The sequence below is a fragment of the Bos indicus x Bos taurus genome, chromosome 22, assembly GCF_003369695.1.
Source record: "Bos indicus x Bos taurus breed Angus x Brahman F1 hybrid chromosome 22, Bos_hybrid_MaternalHap_v2.0, whole genome shotgun sequence".
Classification (NCBI taxonomy): domain Eukaryota; kingdom Metazoa; phylum Chordata; class Mammalia; order Artiodactyla; family Bovidae; genus Bos; species Bos indicus x Bos taurus.
In genome coordinates, this window is record NC_040097.1 from 19,176,100 (window position 1) to 19,202,706 (window position 26,607).

The 26,607-nt window shown below is 44.5% G+C and overlaps 1 protein-coding gene across 8 annotated transcripts in view; it reads right to left on the reverse strand.

Moving 5' to 3' along the window:
• Positions 1-26,607, reverse strand: part of FHIT (fragile histidine triad) — a 1,526,080-nt gene that overhangs the window by 15,330 nt on the left and 1,484,143 nt on the right. For all 8 annotated transcript variants that reach the window (XM_027523187.1, XM_027523188.1, XM_027523189.1 and 5 more), the window contains one exon: positions 10,658-10,763. In XM_027523187.1, the coding sequence (XP_027378988.1) occupies positions 10,662-10,763 (102 nt within the window). In that variant the 3' untranslated portion in view covers positions 10,658-10,661. The remainder of the gene's footprint in view (positions 1-10,657; positions 10,764-26,607) is intronic.

Consider the following 26,607-nt stretch of genomic DNA (forward strand, 5'->3'; position numbering starts at 1 on the left):
CTGCATGTATCATTTTGTCTATGAGCAACAGCAGTTTTATTCTTTCCTTTTTAATCCTTCTAAGTTTTTACTTATGGCTCTTGCTTTACTGCACTAGCTGAGACCTTGTGTAGTCTGTGAAACAGCAGAGCTAATGGCGAATATTTTTATCCATTTGTAATCTCAGATGAATAGTGTTCAACATTTCATCCTTAACTATAAATCCCTTCCTAGATCAAGTTTTTCTAGAACTTTTATATTTATTAAGTTTGAGGTTGGCTTCTGTCTTTTCTTTCCCAGCATCTACTGAGATGCTTGCATCGTTTATTCTTTATTAGCCTGGTGAAAGGCATAAGATATGAAACACGTTGCATTGGTCATAATGTCTCATCCTTTTCATAGACTGTGCACACACACATGCAGTTTATCTGTATGCCTGTCTATCTACCCATAAGGTATCTGTTTGGTATTTGGTTTCTGAGGTTAATCTAAGCCATTAGATTAACATCCATGTTTCCACATGCAATTAGCCTACAATTGCTTTCTGTTATGTTCTTGTCAGGTTTGTGTGTAAGGCAACTCATATAACAAATTGAGAATTGGGAGAGATTTTCTTTTTTTTTTTTTTTTCCCTTTTCTCTGCCAGAATTTGTTCCAGCAGTCATAAGATTCTCACTGAAAATCCTACTCAGATTCTTCTGTCTTCATTGTGTGGTAGAATTCACCAGCACAGTTGTCTGGGCCTAACGCTGTCTTTGTGAGATGGGTTTTAGTTCAGGTTTGGGTTCTTCCAGTTCAGTCGCTCAGTCGTGTCTGACTCTTTGCGACCCCATGGACTGCAGAACCCAGGCTTCCCTGTCCATCACCAACTCCCAGAGCTTGCTCAAACTCCTGCCCCTTGAGTCAGAGATGCCATCCAACCATCTCATCCTCTGTCGTCCCCTTCTCTTGCTTTCAGTCTTTCCCAGCATTAGGGTCTTTTCTGACTATGGAGTTCTGTAATAGTTATCAAACTATGCATATTTTATTTTTCACTTTGTGTCACTTTGGGTAAAATAGAAATATGAATTTAAATCCAACCTTCAAGTTTATTGGCCTAAGATTATTCATTATATGCTCTTCTCCTTTTTAATGTGTGCAATAACCAGGAGGATGTTTAGCTTTTAGCTTTTTTCCCAATAAGTGCATAAGAGTCATAATCAAAAAGTAAATTATCCCCTCTAGACATGGGAAAAAGAGAACCCTCTTGCACTGGCAGTGGGAATGTAAATTGATGCAGCTACTATGGGGAACACTATGGAGGTGCCTTAAAAAACTAAAAGTAGAAGTACCATATGACCCAGCAACCCCACTACTGGGCATATACTCTGAGGAAACTATAATTCAAAGAGATACATGCACCACAGTGTTCGTTGCAGCTCTATTTACAATAGCCAGGACATGAAAGCAACCTAAATGTCCATCAACAGTGGACTGGATAAAGAAGATGTGGTGCATATATACAATAGAATAGTACTTGGCCACTAAAAGGAATGAAACTGGGTCATTTGTAGTGACCAGAAAATCAGAGAAAAGTCAGTCAGAAAAACAGATATGTACATTAACACATACATACGGAATATTTTAAAAAGGGTACAGATGACTATTTGTAAGGCAAAAATAGAGACAGAAGTAGAGAGCGGACATATGGACACAGCAGGGGGAAGGGGAGTGGGGGGCGGACTGGGGCAGTAGCACTGACATATATGTGCTTCTGTGTGTAAAGCAGCTGGTGGGGAGCTGCCGTGCAGCACAGGGAGTTCTGCTCGGCGCTCTGTGATGACCCAGAGGGGACATACTTATATATTTAAGTATACTTTCCAAGCAGGAATATGGAGTGGGTTGCCACGCCTGCCTCCAAGGGATCTTCCTGACCCACAGATCAAACCCCCATCTCTTACATCTTCTGCATTGGCAGGCAGGTTCTTTACCACTAGACAAAAGCTGTTGCCTTTGTCTAATTATTGCTCCTTGGAAAGTAAGCTTTTTTTTTTTTTTCCTTCTTACTATTAAATCTAACAAACTACTCTTTGATTTTCTGCAGTTGTATCATGATGTGCCTAGGTGTGCATTCTACACCCCCACTCTGGGTTTGGAGTGTTCTTGAATTTTTGGATTGGTGACTTGAAAAATTCTCAGCTACTATCTATTTAAGTATACCTTCCACTAGAATTCTATTTTGGAATTGTGCATATCCATTAGACTTTCTCAGTATATTCTATACTTCTGACCTCTCATATTTTTGCCACTCTCCTTTCATCTCTTCATGGTTCTTTAGGGATGTTTTCATTTTGTTGTTGTCCAGTTGCTAAGTTGTGTCTGACTCTGTGCAACCCCATGGGCTGCAGCATTCCAGGCTTCTCTGTCCTTCACCATCTCCTGAAGCTTGCCCAAACTCATGATCACTGAGTTGCTGATGCCATCCAACTATCTCATCCTCTGTCATCCCCTTCTCCTCCTACCCTCAATCTTTCCCAGCATCAAGGCCTTTTCCAACAAGTCAGCTCTTCACATCAGGTGGCCAAATATTGGAGCTTCAGCACCTTCCAATGAATATTCAGGGTTGATTTCCTTTAGGATTACATGGTTTGGTCTCCTTGCTGTTCAAGTGACTCTCAACAGTCTTCTCCAACACCACAGGTAGAAGAAAGCATCAATTCTTTGATGCTTGGCCTTCTTTATGGTCCAACTCTTACACCCATACATGACTACTGGAAAAACCATAGTTTTGACTATATGGACCTTTGTTGGCAAAGTGATGTCTCTGCTTTTTAATATGCTGTTTAGGTTTGTCATAGCTTTTCTTCTAAGGAGGAAGCATCTTTTAATTTCATGGCCGCAGTCATCATTTGCAGTGATTTTAGAGTCCAAGAAAATGAAATCTGTCACCGTTTTTCCACTTTTTCCCCTATTTGAGATGAAATGATGGGACCAGATGCGGTATTTTCATGGCTCATCTGTAAGTTCACTAAATCTCTTCTTGCCTGCCAAACTCAGGCTGCTAAATTCATTCACCGAGTTACTGTATTTTTCAGTTACAGAATTTCTATTTGGTTCTTTTTCACATCATCTCTGTATTTTTAATAGATTCTAGCTTTCTGTGAATTTTTTTTTGAGGGGGGCATAATCTAGTCCTTTTCATTCCAAAAGAAAGTAAACAGATTTATTTTAATGGCTGCCTGGTGATTCTAACCTTGTTTATATTAAATTGCCTCCTCATAAGTTGTGTGTGCGTATGTATACTGGTACTGGACATTTCATTTGAAAATATTTATAGAAATAATTTAAGATTTTGGATGGTATTATTTTCTTCCAGAGGTGGTTTTTTCTTTGCTTCTTCCAGGAATTGAATGGGACTAGCACATCAGAATCCCATTAATTCAGTGTCTGGGTCTGGTCTGTTTAGTAATAGAAATGGAAGTCACACTTCTTTCCTGGTATTCTCAAAACAGCCTGCCCTACAGGTCTTATTCTTTAATTACTTCTTGAACTAATTTCTTACCACTCAAACATTTCCATAATTTATTATCTCTAAAGTGTAATAGAAATCAGAGGCAACATAACACATCTACGCATTGGCATAGCCGATGGGTCCTCGCAGTTTTCATGGCTCACCACTCATTATAAACTGGAGATAGTAGAACATACTGCAGTGTCTTTTGGATCCTCAGAGAAGAAATAAATCCAGAAGGAGCACAATTTAGAGCTGCTTTTGCTAGCATATCCTGAATTAATTGGTTGTGAGCCTACATGATTTTGCGAGCCCACATGATAACTTAGTTAGTGCCGGTGGAATGTCAGAATAATGGAGCACTTCCTATAGAAGAGGTGGCTGAGGCACATTTTAGGCATAGGATGGAGTGAATTGTGTAAATATTAGCTATTATTAAATGATGAGTCAAAGATGATTCAGGTGAATTTTCATAGCTTTTCTTCATATTAACCCCACATGACCTCTTGGAGGGTCTTCTGTGCTCCCCCACCTTCCTTTACAGCAGAGACAAAGACAAAATGCGAAAAGTAGGAAAGAGAGAAGCAAGTAGACAAAGAAGAGTCTTGGGAGTGGGTAGATATTTGTAGAAGGTTTTGGCCTTATGGGACTATGCAGATTGACATGTGATAAATCATCCATTTCTGGAAATGAGATGAGGATAAGGATGATGGTGATGATAGACTTTATCATCTCACAAGATACAAGTAAAGCTTGAAACTTGAAAAAGTTCCTTTTGGCATTTGGACTGCAGTGTTCTGAAAAGAACTCTGTGCTGATGGATCGTGTAGTTCCAAGATTCAGAAGGGTTAAAATTGACTATGGACAGGAGTCATTTCTATGAACAGTTAAATTAAACCTCAGATGAACAGTTCTGTAGATTCTTTAGCCCTTAGAGGCCTGGAAAGCTTCTGCCTGAACTATTGGGTATATTTTATAGAAAGCTAGATCTTGGTAAAACATTTTAAAAATAATGAAACTGAACTAAAAACCCATTTTGGAACTATGAGGTGGACTTATTTCAAAAACTGTTTCTAAAAGGGAGGGTTAAAGTATAACTAAATGGTTTTTCCTTGGAGTTATGATAAAATTATTTAATGGGATGTTGTTGCTCGGTCACTCAGTCATGTCCAGCTCTTTGTGACCCAATGGACTGCAGCACGCCAGGCTTCCCTGTCCTTCACCATCTCCTGGAACTTGCTCAAACTCATGTCCATTGAATCAGTGGTGCCATCCAACCATCTCATCCTCTGTTTCCCCCTTCTCCTCTTACTCTCACTCTGTCCTGGCATCAGGATCTTTTATGTTGAGTCAGCTCTGTGCATCAGGTGGCGGAAGTATTGGATCTTCAGCTTCAGCATCAGTCCTTCCAGTGAATATTCAGGACTGATTTCCTTTAGGACTTACTGGTTTGATCTCTTTGCAGTCCAAGGGACTCAAGAGTCTTCTCTAGCACCACAGTTTGAAAGCATCAATTTCTGGTGCTCAGTGTTCTTTAATGGGATAGTAGATTTTACTATTTCTAAAGTCTCTATGATTCTATGGTTTATTACTCCCAGTTTAGACCATAGGGACTTGATTTATATTTAGCTAATCCAAATAACTGAATTTTAAAATCCTTGCTACTGAAATCTGGTTCTGTAAACATACTCTACACAGAAGGAAGGGAGAGTCAGCATAATTCAGTAGAAAGATGCACAGCAGAGAAAGAAAAAGCAAACTAAACTATCTTTTCTTGCTTTACTTAAGGTGATGGATCCTTTATCTAAAGAGATTTAGAACATCATACTAAAGTATCAGTAGGGCAAGGCGGCATCTCTTACTCTCTTCAAGTATCAATTTGGGGATGGGCTGAAAGAGTGATGGCAACGACTTTTGCTGGTATTGATGATGCCCCAACATGGGCCTTACCTCGTAGGTTTAGCACTGAATTGGCCAAGGAGCTGAAGTTACTCTTCCTCCTCCACAAGGAAATAGGAGTAGTCTGACCTGCTCCTTGGGTCTTTTTCATGGGAGGCTGGAGAGCTGAGAGGACACCCTCGTGGAGGAGGCTGAGATTTTTTCTAAGTGGATGGGGTCGATTTCAAAAGGTACAATTGAGTGGTCAGAACATGTACTCAGTAAGTAAACCTGTCCTTTCTTGTCCACCTCGACTGTCCATGAGTATATGATATGATATGTGTGGTCCAGTGGCTGAAATTATGGTGATTTTTCAAAAATTCTAGTGTCCAGATTTTGCTTTGACAGTGCATCTGTAGCTACTAATCATGCCGTATTGGGCTGACTCAGTTGCTTTGCAATTGCAGGGCTCTGTTCTGAGTAAATGAGAGGCAGCCAATTATCTACAAAATAATGGTGTGCACAGAGGAGGGTTTGATGAATTACAGAAGATCTCTGCTGACACAACAGGGTGTGGAGGCCCGCTCCACTATGGCTTGCTAACAGTCAGGGGCGATGCTTGCAGGTTTTACAAACAACACACCCCACTAAATTCCATCCCGGGGTGGGAGTGGGGACAGGAAGTGATAATATACAATGGTGTGGAGAGGCAGCCAACCCAAGAATTAAATACCTAGAGGGAAATTTAAAAAGAAAAAAAACTGTGAAACTGTGTTCCAGGAAGGGCTTCACTGGTGGCTCAGCTGGTAAAGAAACTGCCTGCAATGCGGGAGACCTGGGTTTGATCCCTGGGTTGGGAAGATCCCCTGGAGAAGGGAAAGGCTACCCACTCCAGTATTCTGGCCTGGAGAGTTCCATGGACTGTATAGTCCATGGGGTCGCAAACAGTCTCAGACATGACTGAGTGACTTTCACTTCACTTCAGGAAGGAATGCAAAGTTAGAAAAAAATGCTGATCCACTGCCATCTAATGTGATTTAGAACAAAGACTAAAAGCCGTCACAGAACACCTTCCCAGGAACTCAGCCCTGTGCGGGGAGGCGATGCATAAATTCACCTAAGCAGAGGGCACATGCTGAATTCGGGAGCCAGAGGATTGCTGACCTCACCAGGGATCTGTCATGTGGACGGTGAGGCCACCACGGCTTCATCCACAACCCCTAGGCTGCTGCTGGCTCTTCCTCTGAGTGCTGAAGGCAGCATCTGCTTTGTACTATTGCTTAAGCAACTGCCAACTCGCAGCCACTCTTCTGCTCAGCCAAGGATTCAGAGTGGCCAAAACACCAAGGCATCCCTCAGGGGTATATGGAAAGATCAGCAAAAGTCTTCTGCACAACTAAGCCCATGTTGGCACTGTGGTGGTTTCAAGAGGCAGAGGACAGTTTCTGGTTTGGGAATGTTTGTCTCTGTGGTCGTGTGGTGGTCAGGCTGAGGATTAATCCGGGCCTCTGCATAAGGATGCTGTAGAACAGGGTTGGTTACTTACTGAGGGCTTGCTAGGTTTTCCCACACCAGACACTACGCAGAGGGTGGTTGTCTGTCACAGTCCCGTTTCCTAGCTGGGGCATCTCCTGTGGCCTGGCTGCAGCGTGACCAGGGAGGCAGGTACCCGAATGGCTGGGATTCACAGTAATGGTAACAAAGTCCAGCAGGGGAGGGACGTCCTCACGGAGGAACCGGGGAGGCCAGCAGACCAGGAGAAGAGGCTTAAGACACAACTTGGAAGATATAGGAGAGCTGGGGGAGGGTGGCAGTGCTGACTGGAGCCACAGGGTCTTCTACCCAAGGTGAACAGTAAGAGATGAAGGGAAAGCCCTTGGAGGTGGGGCTGTCTGCGTGCAGATCTGAGCTCCACCGCTTACTAGCCACTACCTTGCAATAGCGCTTAGCATCACTGAGTCTTGTCATCACCTGCAAGGAGGGATAATAAGAGAACCTATGTTGTCTATCAAGTCTCAGTAATGGTGGCGGTAATCATCCATTTCGGAGCTGAGCCCTGCCGTCCCTGCCTCCCTGCGTGCTGTGAAGTGTGCGGTCGTGCAGAGTGAGCAGCACCAGGGTCTTCAGACTGGCTCTGCCTGACACTGACTTGCTGATGAGGGAATACTCAGGAAAGCCTGGAGAGGATAAGGATATCTGGATTTCAGATACTGTCGTGAAGTCTAGGTATGTCCATGTCTTGCAGGACAGCCCTATTTATTAACCAACCTCAGAAAGTTCCATGAACCTCTTAACACTGTATGAACATTTGGTGCGTCGATGCATTTTGAAAAGGGAGGAGAGTGGGTATCAAAGAACCAGATTAACCAACCCCATGATCAGGTTTCCTGAAAGGAACGTTTCCTTTCCCCTTTGTCTCTAAAGAGAACGACACCGGGTCTCTCTCTCTTACTATAGGAGGTGATGCCCTTGGGAAAATCTGTGTTGCTGTTCACTCAGTTATGTCTGACTCTTTGCAACCCCGTGGACTGCAGCACGCCAGGCCTCCCTGTCCATCACTATCTCCTGGAGCTTGCTCAAACTCATGTCCATTGAGTCCATGATGCCATCCAAACCATGTCACCCTCTGTAGCTCTGCTTTTTCCCAGTAGCATTCTGGACACCTCCCTAGCCACGGGGCTCACCTTCTGGTGTCATATCTTTTTGCTTTTTCATACTGTTCATGGGGTTCTCAAGGCAAGAACATGGAAGTGGTTTGCCATTCCCTTCTCCAGGTGGTGAAATCTTAGGCCTATGTTTAGTCCCTCGCCTCCAAGTTACTCATCCTGTGCTCTTTGGCCTCCCTCCCATTTCCACTTCCCACAGCTGGCTGCTGGGAAAACTGAAGGTGATTTGTTTGGTCTGTAGCCAAACATCCTTAAAGAGAGATATTACTGTGAGTTCATTCAGAAGCCCATAGGCTCTCTGGCAATAGTTTGTGTAACAAGTTAAGGGGAATATCTTTCTGAAAAGACTTACAAGGCAAGTTGATTCACATGGAAGACAGGCGATGTTAGGCCCCAAGGCAAGACAGAAGCAAAAGCTGACAAAGCAAAGCATTCCAGAAACTCAGCTATGAAGTTTCAATTCTCTTAAACAGTCCAGAAAACACACTGTAAGACAGAATCCTACAACTGAGCAAGCCTCAGGAAGAGCCTGCAGTGTTCCCGCCTGGCCCTGAAAGTGCCTGTTACATAAGAAAGCCAGAAAGGGGGGAAAAAAAAAAAAACAACTCAGACTAGAAAGTGGTGACACCATTTGAAGAGGACAGAGCTTGCAGAAGAGGAATAGAAAGACGTCTGTAGTCATGGCCATAGGCCTGTGTTCTTAGGTAAACTAGCTTGGTCCTACGGTGGGGAGACAAGGGAAGAAAGGGAGAAATGAGAAGGTGAACGGCGGTGGAGAAGATTAAAAATAAAATATCAATTCATACTGATGCATGGCAAAAACCATCACAATATTGTAAAGTGATTATCCTCCAATTAAATAAAATTTTAAAAAGTCAGCTTCCGCTCCCACCACGCTGTATCCCTTCAGGCAAGTGGGTGAAGAGCTGACAAGCCACTGACGTGGAGAAGGCAGTGGCTTTCTATAATGCCGAGGCCAGAGGCAGCATCGATGTGAGCAATCCCTGGGGATGTGAGGGGGTGTGTGTTTGATACTGGGTCTCTAAGGAGTTAGAATATTAAAGAAAGAGTGTGGCAGGGAGAAAGACCAGGAAATGCACATTTATTTTAAACTAAAACAGACTTACATCTCCAAATGAAAACCTAATCCCACAACCAATGTTTTGTAGCTAAAAACCATGCTCATTAAGTGCTTGATACAATTTTATATAATGCAATTGCTACCAATATTTGTTCACTAATTGCATTTTTAATTTGTACCTGATCTACTTCAGCTGCTTATAATATAAACACATTTACACAAGACCAGATGAAACAGACAGTTTTAAAACAGAAAAACAACGTAAAGAAGAGGCTCTTTATTTGGGGTCCATAATCCCTGCAGAGATTTATTAACAGGGTTGTCAGATAAAAGACCCAGTTTAATTTGAATTTTAGATAACGAATAATTCTCTTACTCAAAGTAGGCCCCAGTACTGTTTATTAATATTGATACCTTTCAGAAGATGCCTGAACTCCTTAACATTGCGTACAGACGTGAAAAGGAGATTAGCTATCGCTTTCTATCAGTCTCAAATCTGTGATCTCCCATTAGTTAAACATCATTAATGTGAAGAGGTAACTCTCTTTCCCTGTGGCCTGATCTTCCTGACAGCCAAGGCTGATGGGAAACAGAAAGATACTTTACCAAACAGCTGCCAGGAGAGGTGTGTGTGCGCTTAGTCTTTCAGTAATGTCCCTCAGTTCTGTCCAACTCTTTGCGACCCCATGGGCTGTAGCCTGCGAGGCTCCTCTGTCCATGGGATTCTCCAGGCCAGAATACTGGAGTGGGTTCCCGTGCCCTCCTCCAGGGGTCGAATCCAGGTCTCCCGCATCACAGGCGGATTCTTTACCTTGTGAACCACCAGAGGAGACCCAGTGAAAGCAGAGTCTGCCTGAGCATGGCTGAGCTGGTTGTGAGCTCTAAGCTGCAAGCTTGAAACAGAAATCTGAGCCTAAGGGCAGTGTGACTTCCTGGGAGGGTTTGGATTTTTTATTCTTTTCTTAATTGGTGAATAATTGCTTTACAATATTGTGATGGTCTCTGCCATACATCAACATGAATCAGTCATAGGGATACATATGGTCCCTTCCCTCTTGAACCTCCCTCCCACCGCTCTAGATTGTCACAGAGCACCTGCAACTTCTCAGTAGCTATCTATTTACACATGGTAATGTATGTACTTCAATGCTACTCTCTCAATTTGTCCCACCCTCTTACGCGCTGTAGTGGGATGGCTGAGTCATATGGTAGTTTAATTCATAGTTTTTTAAGAGGTTTGCCTTAGAGACTATCTCCAGTTGCTTTGTAGAGACTAGATTGGAGAGGACAGAGGGGACAAGGGCCTGGGCAGGAAGGACAGGAACAGAGGGGAGAGGTACAGAGAGGTGGTGTGGAAGTGAGACCCCCAGGCTGGAATAAGTGGCTCAAGGGTCAGAGTCCCCCGCACTCTGGCTTTAAAGTTTGTGCAGCCACCACCGGTGCCAGGAGAGTACGCGGGGCTGCTTCCCCGCCCCCACCCATGCTGGGCAATGAGCCCCGATTCCCGATTCCCGGGAGGCGCCAGCAGGGTCTGCGCGCTGCTGAAGTAAACTGCAGTCTTACCGTGTCACTGAAAGTAGACCCTCAGCGCTGCAGCCTCAGCTGCCATTTCCTCCTCTGACCGCCACAAGGCTGGGGAGTCTTTATCCTCTCTGTCGTGTTTCTCGAGCTTTGGAGGAAAAAAAAAGAAAGAAAAAAGACTCTTGTGGGATCTTCCTTTGGAACATTTATTGTGGGGATCAAAATAGCATTTCCAAATCAGCAGCTGGGGCACATATCTTTTCATTGTATTACTTGGCTAAGAATCCCCCTGCAATGCAGGAGACCCAGGTTCGATCCCTGGGTCGGGAAGATCCTCTGGAGAAGGGCATGGCAACCCACGCCAGTATTCTTGTTTGGAGAACCCCATGGACAGAGGAGCCTGGTGGGCTACAGTTCATGTGGTCGCCAAGAGTCGGACAGGACCAAGGGACTAAGCACAATTACTTGCCGAAATCCGAAAATAGGGAAGGGTTTTGTGTAAAAATCCACATTTCTAACTCCTGTAACACAATAACTAGATTACTCTACACTGGGGGCAGTTCACCGCCTTGTAATGATGCACTGAGGTTGGGAGTGGTGGTCACAGACTGGGGGGCATCCTGCCATTTACCAAAACCCCCACCACCTTCTAAAATTATGCTTGACCAGGATCATCCGTTCTTTTCACTTCCCAGCCCCTGAAGACACTGTGTTGGCCACCTACCCACGATCATTTCCCAAGCTCGCCTGTGGTTAACCTACCTTCTCTTCAGCTTCGCCTCTCTTATATGAGCTCTGAGCAGTTTTGCTCACTGAACCAAAATGGCGCAGGCTAATTGATGATAATAATAGAAGCGCCGTGCGTACTGAGTAAGAGATAAGAGTTGGTGCTGCTGTGTAGTGGCTAAGTTGTGTCTGGCTCTCTTGCCACCCACGGACTGTAGCCCACCAGAGTCCTCTGTCCATTGGATTCTCCAGGCAAGAGTACTGGAATGGGTTGCCATTTCCTACCTCAGAGGATCTTCCTAGATTCTTTACCAGTGAGTGACCTGGGAATTCTGAAGAAATAAGAGTGTGTACATTAAAGAAGCTTCAAGCCTGCAAATGGTTAAAAAAAAAAAAAAAAAAAAAAACCCACTGAGGAAAGGAATTAAATGAGGAGGCATCAAAAAACAGTCTTAGTCAAAAGAACCCTTTTAAAATCCTCTTCATATACCCATATTTATTAAAAAATATGTATTTTGTGTATGTCTCAGGTTTACATACTGAGTGAGTAAAATTTCAGTTCTATCAGAGAGAGAGAGGGGATGCTGTCAGAATGTTCTTCATTAGAAGAGCTCAATTCCCCCTTAATCTCCTATGCGGTTTAGTTTTATTAACTAAATTTGTTATTCCTGTCTGTAGCTGTAGACACTGTACAATGCTGAGGGTATACATTTCTCCACAGGAGGCACAGTGCAGTATTTCACAGTAAGTCATCTGAGGAGACTGGGGCCAGCTATTTAACAGCACCAATGATGGCTCGTATTTACAATGCGAAGGGCCATTTCTTCCTCTTCATGTATTATTTCCTCGTGCATCATTTCACTTCATTCTTACAATAGCCGATACACGAGGCAGGCACTACCTCGCTCCTTCTTCAGTTCAGTTCAGTCTCTTGGTCGTGTCCGACTCTGCGACGCCATGGACTGCAGCACACCAGGCTTCCCTGTCCATCACCAACTCCTGGAGCTTGCTCAGACTCATGTCCATCGAGTCGGTGATGCTGACTCCTTCTTACCAAGGAAGAGACTGAAGTCTGAGGAAGTTCAGTCACCTATCAGAGATCACCCAGCCAGGAGCAGTAGTGCTGGGGGTGTTCCCCACAGTTTTTGCCTTTTTAAAATCTCTCCTGAGGAAGCGCAGCGCCACCAGAGAGCCAACAATTCCACAGACCCTGCCCCCCAGGTACCATGACCCAAAGGTCAGATCCTCCGACAAAGAATCTTAGCGACTCGGGCAAGCTGCACAATTGAAATAGCGGAGTTTGCAATCTAAGGCCCCAGTCACTCCCACCCTAACCCAGAGACCCCCACCCCAGCAACTTGCAGCAAATGGAGAAATGTCCCCAGTGTTTCAGAGCCAACTTTGATACAGAAGGAAAAACAGTGGGGGGACCTAGACACTGGTGGGGTGAGTGTGAGCCTAAATGAGGTTCATTAGCATGTACCCCAGCCACGAATGTTTATGAGGGTCATGGATCTTCTGCTCCATATCTGGCTGCCAGCACGCTGGTTTTACACTTTGCCACATAGATTTAATTTCCCTTAGTGGAAGAAAACCACATTAAGAAGTCATTTCCTTCCTCTGCAGAGGCAGAGATGACGCAATGGCTACAGGCGAGTCAAACGGGATTGCTATTTTTCTCCTCAAGAACTAATTTTCATTTTGATACTAGCTTTAGGTCTGTTATAAATCCATCTTGTAACTATTTCAGTAGGATGACAGAGAACAATGCAAAGCCCGGAAAATATGGCCTCCCCACTTCTGGTACTGCCGTCGGAAGACGGAGAAATCAAGCATTAAGTGGCCTCATCAAGGCAGATCGCACCAGATGAATCCAAATAATTTAGAGCCTGCAAACGGTAATGCCTCCTTGGTTATCAGGCTACCGTCTGTTATAGTCATATGCCTCCCAGATGGCAGCATCATGCCAATGCTTAGAAAGTTGTTTATGGGAAATAGGAAATAAGTAAAACAAAAACGAATGGTATTTGCAGAGCTCTATGGTATATGGTTTTTAAAACCTAGGGGTTTCTAGTCCTAAAAGTCCCCAATGGAAGCATGTGGCTTTCTTCAGAACAGCCATGCTCAACCCTGGCTGCCCACAGGAATCACAGAGAGAACTTTAAAAACTACAGATGGTGGCTCCGCCCCAGGGGTTCAGGTTTAATTGGTCCAGGGGGGCAGCCTGGCGGGTGGGGACTGTTTTCAAACCTCTCAGGCAATTCTCAGGTGCACTTGCAGTCAAGAAACAGTGTGTTTGGGAGAAGTTTGTGTGCACAGATAGAACCCACATATATTACAGAAAGAATATTATACATTGGCCTTTAAGCCCATTGTTTGCGACTCAACAGTATGGCGGCTTTCCTTGGCAACCTCTGCTCTGGAACTGCCCTTTTTCTCTATCCAAGGATCGTCTGAGCCACAAGGCTCTTTTCCCAGCTACATCAGGATGCTGGTCTGGTGCGGGAGCTTTTGAATTCATGTGGAGTCTGCAGGAATAGGGAGTCTGCAGGAATATGAGCAAGCCTCATGTCCTGGAAGAGCTGCCTGGGTGACTTAGAAATGAATTGTGCTGTGGGTCAGAGTAAGGTTCTGTTTCCCCAAGCAGCCCAAGAACCTGCTGGCTGGAAACCACTGCCTAGCTAACTAACAGATAAGCCCTAATCATGACTCTAAACAGCGCCTTATCCAAAGGCACTATTTGCCTCAAGTGACCTTCAATGGTGGAGGAGGGGATGGCAACCCATTCAAGTATTCTTGACTGGAGGAGCCCAGCGGGTTATAGTCCATGGGGTTGCAAAGAGTCAGACATGACTGAGCACGCATGTACCCATGAGCTTTAATGGAGGGGTTTCACTTAGAAGAACTTTCCAGATTACCTTAGACCATCCATAGGGAAAGGCAGTGACTACTTATTCATCCACCAGATACTTATGGTGTCCTTGCAATGCCAGGGCACAGCCCTCACACGAATGCACCTACCAGACTGACTCCTCTACTGCCCTCATGCACCACCCAGGTGGGGAAGGTAACACCAAACAGTTGCTTACAGATGAGATGGGCCTTACCACACGAGAACAGTGCTGGGCGGGGCTCACCTAGCCTGAAAGGCTTCTGAGAAGTGACTTCGTTTCACAAGGAAAGAAAGAGACTGTTAGAATAAAGAGCGATGGTGGCAGTGGGGAGTGGCGATTACCCTAAGGAACTTCCAGCAAGGGCTCTCCAAGAAGATGAGAAGTGCAAGCTCTCTACCCTCTCTCTGCCTTAGCTTCCCCCTCCGTAAAAGGAGGGAAGAGGTCTTTATGCTGATATGCATGATAGTAAGGGGTGTTGGGTGTTTGCGGCTGCTGCTACTATTACTATCATTATAGTTGTTGTTGTTATAGGCTGGATACACTGTCCCCTGACAGCGATCAATGATCAACCCACAGAGGTTGTCTCTAGGCATAAGAGTACCTTTACTATCTTCATGGTTTTCCAGGGACCTTTATCTTTTAAACCTTAACTACTGTGTGGAAGGATTAGCAGTCATCATCAGAATTAAAACTGAACCAACTCATCTAATGAGACATTCAGGTCTGAGGAGGAAACTCAGCCCCTTCAGTCATGAAATACCGGCAATAACCCCTTCCTCTCAGAGTGGTTGTAAGAAGCGAATGAAGTATTAATGGAGGCTCCTGACTGGTAAAGGTTAAGACCCTGGAGTGAAAGCATGTGGAGAAGGTCAAATGCAGTCACAATTACCCTGGGAAGATAGACGCCGGATTCAGCAAATAAAAGTACAGGGCATCCAGATAATTTGTTTTTAGTATATCTCATGCACTATTTGGGACATACTTATACTAAAAAATATTCAGAGTTTATCTGAAATCAAATTTAACTGGACATCCTGTATTTTATCTGGCAGCTCATGTATTTTATATGGCAACTCAGGGTCTCAGAGACCCCTTGGAAAGGTACACTTGGAATAGGAAATGCTTGGTTTTATTTCAGTTGTTCCCTAAACTACCTAGTTGTAAATCCTGGAAAAGATAGAGAAGACTGTGTGAAGGAAGGTCAGATTCAAGGCTAGCATTTTATGCAGTCTGGGGCTTATTATTATTTTTGCATGAAATGCAGAGGAAATTACCAGCACTGTTTAAATGGCAAAGTTCATCTGTTCTCAGATGTTAAAATGTTCACATTTTAACATCTCTGAAATCACAGCATGTCCTACCATCAACGCTGCTAAGCTGCTAAGTCGCTTCAGTCGTGTCTGACTCTGTGTGACCCCATAGACGGCAGCCTACTAGGCTCCTCTGTCCCTGGGATTCTCCAGGCAAGAGTACTGGAGTGGGTTGCCATTGCCTTCTCCGATCAATCGTCTGACATAGTTTCATTGGCAGTGTTTTTTTTTCTTATTAGTACATAAAATAACAGTTTGAATTAACTTCTTTCAAATACAGTGTCTGGGATTCAGCGTCCTAGAGTTCCCCCTCTTGCCCCTCTGCAACGGGGCCACAGCATGAAATGATGAATACAATACACTCAGCACCTAGGCTCCTGTAACACTTATGCCTTCCCTTATCTTTACACAACAGCGAGACTTGAAACTCTTTTCAGAAGCATGGTTCTTTGGAGGAAGGCTCATGCCAAAGTTACAAAGTTTGCAGAAACTTGAACCAAAGTCTTTATTCACATTCTACAGAGGGGAGTCGGTGAGGGCTCTGCGAAGTGAATTCTATTTCTATGCAACTTTGAAAAGAGGTTCAAGAAAAAAAAAAAACAAACAAACAATGTATCTGCAGTCATCCTGCTTTATCTGCCTGAAAGGATTTCTGGGGAAGGTAGTGTTAACAGGATTCCTGATTGAAGTGTGGATACGTGTCAACTTTGACACTGAGCTGCTTCCTGTCCTCTAAGTGTGTTCTCCTGAGGCGTGAGGGCAGTGCTTAATTCCGCAATTTAATGCTCAAACTGCCTTGACTATTGACATCTTTACAGGGTCATAATGGAATACAGTGGGCGGAATGATTCACAATAATTTAAATGTTTTCTCAGAATTTAGAACTAATCTGTAGTAGTGTCTTCAGAGAGCAAACAATTTAAAACCACTCCTTAAAGAAGCCAGTGGCTGAATACAAACTTGGGTGGTGTTCTAAAATTCATTAGTATCTTTCCTTGTTAGTTTTATAAAACAATATAAAGAGCAGAGAAACCATTTCTTATGGTTGGTGGTTCTGTTTAGACAGGTGTTTATATAAACATTGCAAGGAAAATAATTTCAGTGGGAAGTAAATCTTTGTTTATTTTTTAGATCTGATTCTGTATTACTGCTTTCAGTTTAGACAACAAGCATTTCCTGACTACATGATATATTCCAGGCACTGTTCTAGGTCTTCTGAACATTATAAACATGCAGGAGACAAAAATCTTTGCCTGCTGGAGTCTTGCCACCCAACAGGGCAGAGAGATTCACACACACATCACTTGGTCCAAGGCAGTATGGTATAAACACTGGACCAGAAGTTCTCCCATAGTGCTCTCAGGATATATAAAGGAGAGAGTAATTCTTACTGGGGTAGGGTCTACAGTTGACTCTAAAAAATCAGGATTTGCCCTGGCTTCAAAGATGGTGACGGGATTTTAAGAACAAAGTTGTTTTGGGGAATGGGAATAGCTTCAGAAAATGCATGAGGCATTTGCCAGATCTCTTGTAACTTGTGCCCATTGCCAGCTTCACCATCCACTTGTACTGCTCTTTACTTCCTGACGATCCCGCCTTGGCATCCTAGCCATGCTCACCCATCTGTCAAAGCTGTTGAGAGATCGTGCACTCAGTTGCCATTTTGTGAAGCCTTAGCATTCCATGGTTAAAAGATGGGACCTACAGCCCAGTGGCCCAGAGGACATCCTCCAGTCCTGCAGTTCAGAGCTGCACACAGGTTAGTACCCTATCAAGACAGATGTGTGTCTGCGTGCATGCTAGGTTGCTTTAGTTGTGTCTGACTCTGTGCGACCCCATGGACTGTAGCCCAACAGGCTCCTCCGTCCATGGGATTTCCCAGGCCAGAATCCTGGAGTAGTTGCCATTCCCTTCTCCAGGGGATCTTCCCAACCCAGGGATCGAACCCATGTCTCTTACGTCTCTTGCATTTACCACTTAGCATTACCTGGGAAGCCCCACTGAGATAGATGATCCATTCCTAATCACCTTTCTGTCTGCCAAGTAATCTAAGTTTCTGTCGGTACCAGCTTGCCCTGAAGATGGTACCAGTGTGACTTCTACCAGAATGAGAGGTGCCATCCAGACTCTAGCTAGAATACAAGACTGCTTTGTGTGGATCTTACTTATTTGAGGCTTATCTCCCATTTATGATGTCATCTCAAATTTCCCTTTAAAGTAAATTTAAGTTACAAATGAGTCGATTTGGACAATGTATTAGGTAAAAACGTGGGAAATATGCCATAAAACACGGCACTAACCTTGGGAGATGGTCCAGAGGTGGGAGATGTGCTCGACATCAGGAAGCCTGGGCCTTTGAGAACATGAACTGGACACATGAGGTGGCTGTGTCTACTGAGTTGTGCAGAAGGCATCAGAATGTGTGTTTTTTAATGATAGATGCTTAGAAGTCAAAATGATGTCGTAGTATAAGAGGTCTGAGGAGAATCAGAGCACAGTGATGTGCAGGGGTGCTGGAGCGTTGGGCAGGGGGTTTGGAGCAAGGTCTCATGCAAAGGTGATACTTCAGCTGCAACATGAGCAATGATTAGATGTCCATGAAGCAAGAGGCTGGGCAGACAGCAAGTGCAGAGCCTTGAGGGAAAAGGAAGCTTGGCATTTGGGTAACTGGCTAGAAGAGTGAGTGCAGGAGATAGCTGACCATTTACAGCTGGTGGGAATGGCTGGGGGTGTGCATTTTATTTTTGGTGTGATACCAGTCACTCAGTCCTGTCCGATTCTTTGCAACACCATGGACTGTAGCCTGCCAGGCTCCTCTGTCCATGGAATTCTCCAGGACAGAATACTGGAGTGGGTTGCCGTTTCCTTCTCCAGGGGGTCTTCTTGACCCTGGGATCAAACCCGGTCTCCTGCAATACAGGTGGATTGTTTACCGTCTGTGCCGCCGGGAAATTGATGAGAAGAGTTAAAGGTGTAGAAGCAGAGAAGTAAAAGCACCGAAGTACCTTTTCATCAAGAGTAGCCTGGCTGGGGCCGTAGAGGGAGACAAGCTACTGCAGCATTCAGAGAAGGGAGGGCGGGAGCCGGGAGGAAGCGGTGAGGAAGCGGCATGTGCAGTGTGTGTGCGCTCGGCCTCTCCCTGCACGTGGACACTGACATTTCCCTCTGGGGCTTCCTTCCTCTGGGCACTCTGTGAGGCACACATTGATCCTGGCTCCCCTGCTCATGGCTTCCTGGAACCAGTGTGAAAATCACTCTGTTTCTGCACATCTCTCTTTAAGCATACACTCCCTGAGGTCTCCAAGAACCCTTCCCTCCCCATCCAGATGGGCACCAGGTGACAGTTCAGACCTGGATGCTATTTCACTCTCTCTGTAGCCCTCATACACATACAGTCAGTGCCCGAACACTGAATAACCAGTGCTGCTTATGAGCAGACTGTCACTGCTCTGGGCTTTCTTGGTGTCCAAATGAATCACCTCTTGCTTTCATTTGAGGCAAAAAAAAAAAAAAAAAATCGGTCTTGTGTCATCAAACTCTTACTGCAACTTGTACTTAGAACCCTAAGATTCTTCAAATATCTACTTGTGCAAAACTACGTTAATTTAATCCCTTTTTTCTCTTAATGGGAGGGATCCTGTAACTGTGGACTACACACTAGATAATGGCAACCACATTACCTCTGATTCCCTGTGTTCACTGCCGAGTTTCAAAGCCCAGGTCTTTGCTCTTTCTGGAGAGAAATTCTAGTAATCGATGGAGCATTCATCATCTGATTAGTTGCCAGAGCTTTGACTTGAGTGTTAACGTGCTTGAGTAAAAGCAAAAGTTGCTTTAGTGCTGCCAATGGGGCCAAAATGCTGAAATAAGCTATTACATTAATTAATGGCATCCTACTTTAAGGCGTATAGAGTGTTGACGTTTAAGAATTTGTAACCCCCCAAAGTATTTATGAACTAGAAAATCACAGCAGTGGAAAATAATTATGCCAAACCACTGTACTATAACAGAATCCAATTGCTTATCCAATTATACATTAAAGTATCACGTTGTCAAGCTGATTGCCAAAGCAGCAAATGAGGCTGCCTGCATCACACTGGGGATGGGATACCATCAACCGACTGAACTGTGAGTGGTCGTTACAGCATCCCTCGAGCCGCTAAACTTGCACTAACCGGGCAGGCAGTTCCGGTTTGCAAGAGTGCACACCCACCTACCGCCACACCATCACTCCAATCGGCAAGACATTACAGTTGGCACGTTTCCGTAAGACGCTTGTTAGGAACAGTCCAGCAAAAAGCAGCTGTGGCTCCAGGCCCTATGCAGAGTTGATTTCGCTGAAAACATCAGTGGGATCACTTCCTGTCAGGGGAGGGAGCAGTGAGGCCAACCCCAGGTGGGCATCTGAGAAGGGGTGGCTGACCTGGATCTATTGCGCTGAATCTCGGCTGGCCGCCCGCCTAGAGCTTCCTGACAATGTGACATCAGGGCCACTGAGTAACAGGACTCAGCCATGGGGCTGCAAGGGAGCTTGGGGGTTGCTACAGGGGGTCACTACATTTGAGAATCATCAGCTTAGACAGACTGAAGAAAGTCTCTAAATTTCTGGAAATACTCCTTTAACACTGTTGCAAACATGGGTTTTAAGCAGTCCAAAAGAAAGCCAAAGTCACAGACAGAGATCAGCCTCTGAGCTGGGGTCAGGATCCACCCGGAGGGGCCTCCTCCTGGGTGGAGGTGTCTCCCAGGGGGCACGGTTTGCAGTAAATAATCACCAGGGCCTCACCCCAGGCTCCTTGCTGTGCGTGCTTTCCTGGCTTTTTTGTGGGGAAATTAGAGAAGGAAATGGCAACCCACTCCAGTATTCTTGCCTGGAGAATCCCATGGACAGAGGAGCTGCTGGCGACCTACAGTCCATGGGGTTGCGAAGAGTCAGACATGACTGAGTGACTGAGTGCAAGGATGCAGGAAATTAGTCAAGCCCCGGGGACCAGAGACGTCTACCAGTTTGATTGCCTCAGGCCTTCTGTTTCTAGAAACATGCTCACCAAGAAATGAAAAGCCCTCTATATGGGAGTTTTGTGATGAAGCAAACTGCAGAGACAGAAGCATTTATTCAAAAAGCAATTTCCTCAGCCGGTCATGTTCTATAAGCCTCCCCACCACCCCGCCCTGTGTTGAGGATATTGGCGTTGGAGCAGGAGTGTTCTCCCTTATTCCTAGAGTGATGTCAACCTGAGGTGCTCAGGATGAGGAAAGGGAAAAGGCAAAGGGTTAGTTTCTGGTTTTGTTTGAATCTCCTGAGCACTTCATTCTCTCTTTGCTCCTGCTACAGTATGGCTTCTTTTTCCAAAGGCACCTTAGAGAACCTTTAGCAGCGAGGTCCAGGCAAGACAACCATCCCCAAGGAGGGTGCTGAGCCAGGACACAACACACAGGCTAAGCCAACACACAACCAGAACCACACCACCATACACGCAGCTTCAGAATCCTGCTTAACACAGTGTATCTGGGGGCAGTACCTGGGACCTCAAAATAAAACCCATTTGAGAAGCCGAACTAGGTGAAGGGATTGTGGGTCTTCCAAACACTGGAAGTTCATTTGTCTATAGAACTCATTCAATTATTCAACAAATAGTACTGTGTCTTCTGCTTGCTGGCACGGTACATGGAGCCAGCACTGGTGAGCGGGCTGGGCAAGGCTGTGAGCATTCAGGAGGTTTACATTCCAGGAGAGCAGGCAGGCAAATAGCAAGGAATCAAAGCTGTTAGAACCATGAGTGATGGGATGGTCAAGGAAGACTGCCTGGAGGAGGTGACAGGGAGGCTGAGAGTGAGCAGCAAGTGCAGATCCCCAGGGAAGGCCAGAGGTGTCTGCATGGTCTCTGAACTGGCTGAAGGCCAGTGACTGAAGCCACGTAAGGAAGCGCCCACAGAGAGGGTAACAGAGGCAGGCGCTTGTCCTTCCCTGTGGGACCAGCCGTACAAGTGCTGGGAGAGAAGAGGGACTGGATGACTCACTGGTCCCCTCACCCTTGTTCAGCACCTACTTCTTCTAGCCTCAGAAGAGTAGTTATCAGGTGAAGGCGCAGCAAGTTCAGATGCGGAGAGGTGGAGGAGGGGTGCCCAGCCTCTCCTCTGAGCCCGGGCAGTGGTCTTGAGTTCTGCCTTGAGGTCTGCTCAGAGGCTCTCCCATCCCCTTAGCATCAGGTCTTGCTAACTGGAAACCTTCCATGGAAAAGTAGGTGAGATGGAAGTTATTTGCATAAGTGGTGGCTAGCAGGGAACAGTAAGGACGCAGGCTGACCTCAGAAACTCCTCTCCAAACGCCCAGCCTCTGTCCGGCAGAGCTGAAAGAACTTCCCTAGCACCAGCCGCCAGGTGCCTGGCCCCGAGACTACACATTAGCCGATGAGAAGGGACTAATGGAAAATCTACATTCCGGGGATGCTCACCACTCCCCTGGATTGCTCATGCTTCTTTCTCTTTATAAGACGATCGTTCTGCCACCCTCTGACGCTGGCACCCCTCGGAAGTCACCTACCCTCTGTGACTAAGGAACCCGCTCCTTTCTAATGGACCGGTCCCAGTGCCCTTCAAAGAACCTGGTCCGTGTGTGTTGCACAAACAAATGAGGAGCCAGCCTCTCCCAAACGCCTCTATTTCATTTAAAAGCCTTCTTTAATGAAGACATAAAGCCTTGGATGTGGCTGAAATGCTAAGCTTAACAGGCATGACAACAGATCTTTGTCACAGAGGATTTCACATGCATTAAAAAAAAAAAAAAAAAAGAATACTTAAAATGAAAGAAATTGAGATGGGGGCTCACTTGTTCACTTTCTACACTCTATAAGTGGCCATAACTCAGAAATCAGCACAGACAATGGAGATATGAGGTGACTCCAAACACATACACACAGCTTCGCCAGAGTGAAAAATTAAAACACAATGCCAGGCTTGGGACTACTTTGAAGCATCAGAGTAAAAAAGAGATATCTTCACCTTTTCAGGTTCTTCTTGTGTATCCCGCAATTATTTATTACTGAGATAATCAATAGGCACTATACACGTGCACATATAGATACAAAAATCCTGGGCTTGGCATACACACACACATACGACCTGATTTTAAAATATTAGTATCTTTGATGTTCCCATTAAAGCTGAAAATATTGTTGTTGGGAGTTATAACTTTATGTATTAAAAAAAACATAAAATCTTTCGAGAGTCCTAATCTTTTAATTAATCTCACCTCAGTACTGCTCAAGGGTTTAAAGGAATTTATTTGGTTGGTTTTAAACGATAAAAGATCAAAATGCTTTAAAATAGCATCTTATAATTTCAGGTATCTATTTAAAGGTCCAGAAACAAATATTTGAAAACAGTTTGATGCTAGAATCAGGGTCTGAAACACATTTTAAAGCTCTCCAGTCTGAACGCCCACGTGACACCTGTATCCCTTCAGCCACATTGCGTCCCAGGGTCAGGAATGCCCTGGGCTGAATGTTCCAGGGATGGACAGCTTAGATAGTCTGTCTAATGCTCCTTAGACAGTCTGACTCCGGTTGACAAGGTGTACTAGGAGACCACTCTTTCTCAGCCTGAGCAACTTCTACTCATGGGTCCTAACTTCAGCTTTTCACCACACAAGATCAAGTTACCGTAAAGATACTACTTCTAAGTACTGACAACTTTGAGCTATACCTAAATCTGGCAATATGGTGGACGGGAGAGGATATAAGCCTTCAGGAGGGCTCCAGTATTAACAGTGAGAGAACAGATCAGAGCAACGTCTTTGGAAAACCATTTGTTTTTGTCTCCAAAAGTTGACATCCATGATTCCCCAAAATCCGGCAATACTATGTACCCAGGTGTGTACTTGAGAGAAATTCTTATCCACATGCATAAGAATCTTCCAAGTAGCTCTGATTAAAATAGTGAAAGCCTGGACATGACCACTGCCATTCAGAAAGTATGGGAGTAAAATTCGATATACTCATATGATGGAATATTGCTCAGTGACCAAAATAACTGCTTGATGGAGACAACTAGCCCATAGGGACTGAGCTTCATAAGGAACAGAGGTAATTCCCCAAAGATAAGATGCAGTATGATACTTTTTTATAAACTTAAAAGTATGTATATTTAGTTGTTCTTTAGGAATGCATAGAGATGCCTAAAATGATGTAATAAGAAGTGAAGGGGTGGGGACCATATGATTCAGGGTGATGGACGGATTAGTGTAGGAGAGCAAGTGTGGGGTACAGATATATCACGCAGTTAGACGAAGGATGTGGTAGATATTGACAACGGAATGTTGTTCAGTCATAAAAAAAGAACAACATGATACCAACGTGCGGCAGTGTGGATGGACCTAGGGATTGTGGAACTACATGAAGAAAGACAAAGACAAATACGATGTTGCTTATATGTGGAATCTAAAAAAATGGTACAAATAGAGTCACAGATGTAGAAAACAAGAAAACAAACTTATGTTACTATTATATCTACTACTGCGGGCAGGAATCCCTCAGAAGAAATGGAGTAGCCATCACGGTCAACAAGAGAGTCCGAAATGCAGTACTTGGATGCAATCTCAAAAATGACAGAATGATCTCTGTTCATTTCCAAGGCAAACCATTCAATATCACAGTAATTCAAGCCTATGCCCCAACCAGTATGCTGAAGAAGCTGAAGTTGAACGGTTCTATGAAGACCTACAAGACCTTTTAGAACTAACACCCCCAAAAGATGTCCTTTTCATCATAGGGGACTGGAATGCAAAAGTAGAAAGTCAAGAAACACCTGGAGTAACAGGCAAATTTGGCCTTGGAGTACAGAATGAAGCAGGCCAAAGGCTAATCGAGTTTTGCCAAGAGAACACACTAGTCATAGCGAACACCCTCTTCCAACAACACAAAAGAAGACTCTACACATGGACATCACCAGATGGTCAACACCGATATCAGACTGATTATATTCTTTGCAGCCAAAGATGGAGAAGCTCTATACAGTCAGCAAAAACAAGACCAGGAGATCACTGTGGCTCAGATCATGAACTCCTATTGCCAAATTCAGACTGAAATTGAAGAAAGTGGAGAAAACCAGTAGACCATTCAGGTATGACCTAAATCAAATCCCTTATGATTATACAGTGAAAGTGAGAAATAGATTTAAAGGACTAGATCTGATAGACAGAGTGCTTGATGAACTATGGAATGAGGTTCATGACATTGTACAGGAGACAGGGATCAAGACCATCCCCATGGGAAAGAAATGCAAAAAAGCAAAATGGCTGTCTGAGGAGGCCTTACAAATAGCTGTGGAAAGAAGAGAAGCAAAAAGCAAAGGAGAAAAGGAAAGATATAAGCATCTGAATGCAGAGTTCCAAAGAATAGCAAGGAGAGATAAGAAAGCCTTCCTCAGTGATCAAAGCAGGGAAATAGAGGAAAACAACAGAATGGGAAAGACTAGAGATCTCTTCAAGAAAATTAGAGATACCAAGGGAACATTTCATGCAAAGATTGGCTCAATAAAGGACAGAAATGGTATGGACCTAACAGAAGCAGAAGATATTGAGAGGTGGCAAGGATACACAGAAAAACTGTACAAAAAAGATCTTCACGACCCAGATAATCATGATGGTGTGATGATTCACCTAGAGCCAGACATCCTGGAATGTGAAGTGGGCCTTAGAAAGCATCACTACGAACAAAGCTAGTGGAGGTGATGGAATTTCAGTTGAGCTATTTCAAATCCTTAAAGATGATGCTGTGAAAGTGCTGCACTCAACATGCCAGCAAATGTGGAAAACTCAGCAGTGGCCACAGGACTGGAAAAGGTCAGTTTTCATTCCAATCCCATAGAAAGGCAATGCCAAAGAATGCTCAAACTACCGCACAATTGCACTCATCTCACATGCTAGTAAAGTAATACTCAAAATTCTCCAAGGCAGGCTTCAGCAATACGTGAACCATGAACTTCCAGATGTTCAGGCTGGTTTTAGAAAAGTCAGAGGAACCAGAGATCAAATTGCCAACATCTGCTGGATCATCGAAAAAGCAAGAGAGTTCGAGAAGAACATATATTTCTGCTTTATTAACTATGACAAAACCTTTGACTGTGTGGATCACAATAAACTGTGGAAAATTCTGAAAGAGATGGGAATACCAGACCACCTGACCTGCCTCTTGAGAAACCTATATGCAGGTCAGGAAGCAACAGTTAGAACTGGACATGGAAGAACAGACTGGTTCTAAATAGGAAAAGGAGTACATTAAGGCTGTATATTGTCACCCTGCTTATTTAACTCATATGCAGAGTCCATCATGAGAAATGCTGGGCTGGAAGAAGCACAAGCTGGAATCAAGATTGCCAGGAGAAATATCAATAAACTCAGTTATGCAGATGATACCACCCTTATGGCAGAAAGTGAAGAGGAACTAAAGAGCCTCTTGATGAAAGTGAAAGAGGAGAGTGAAAAAGTTGGCTTAAAGCTCAACATTCAGAAAACTAAGATGATGACATCTGGTCCCATCACTTCCTGGGAAATAGATGGGGAAACAGTGGAAACAGTGGCAGACTTTATTTTTCTGGGCTCCAAAATCATTGCAGATGGTGACTGATTGCAGCCATGAAATTAAAAGACACTTACTCCTTGGAAGGAAAGTTATGACCAACCTAGATAGCATATTCAAAAGCAGAGACATTACTTTGCCAACAAAGGTTCGTCTAGCCAAGGCTATGGTTTTTCCTGTGGTCATGTATGGATGTGAGAGTTGGACTGTGAAGAAGGCTGAGCACCGAAGAATTGATGCTTTTGAACTGTGGTGTTGGAGAAGACTCTTGAGAGTCCCTTGGACTGCAAGGAGATCCAACCAGTCCATTCTGAAGGAGATCAGCCCTGGGATTTCTTTGGAAGGAATGATGCTAAAGCTGAAACTCCAGTACTTTGGCCACCTCATGCGAAGAGTTGACTCATTGGAAAAGACTCTGATGCTGGGAGGGATTGGGGGCACGAGGAGAAGGGGACAACAGAGGATGAGATGGCTGGATGGCATCA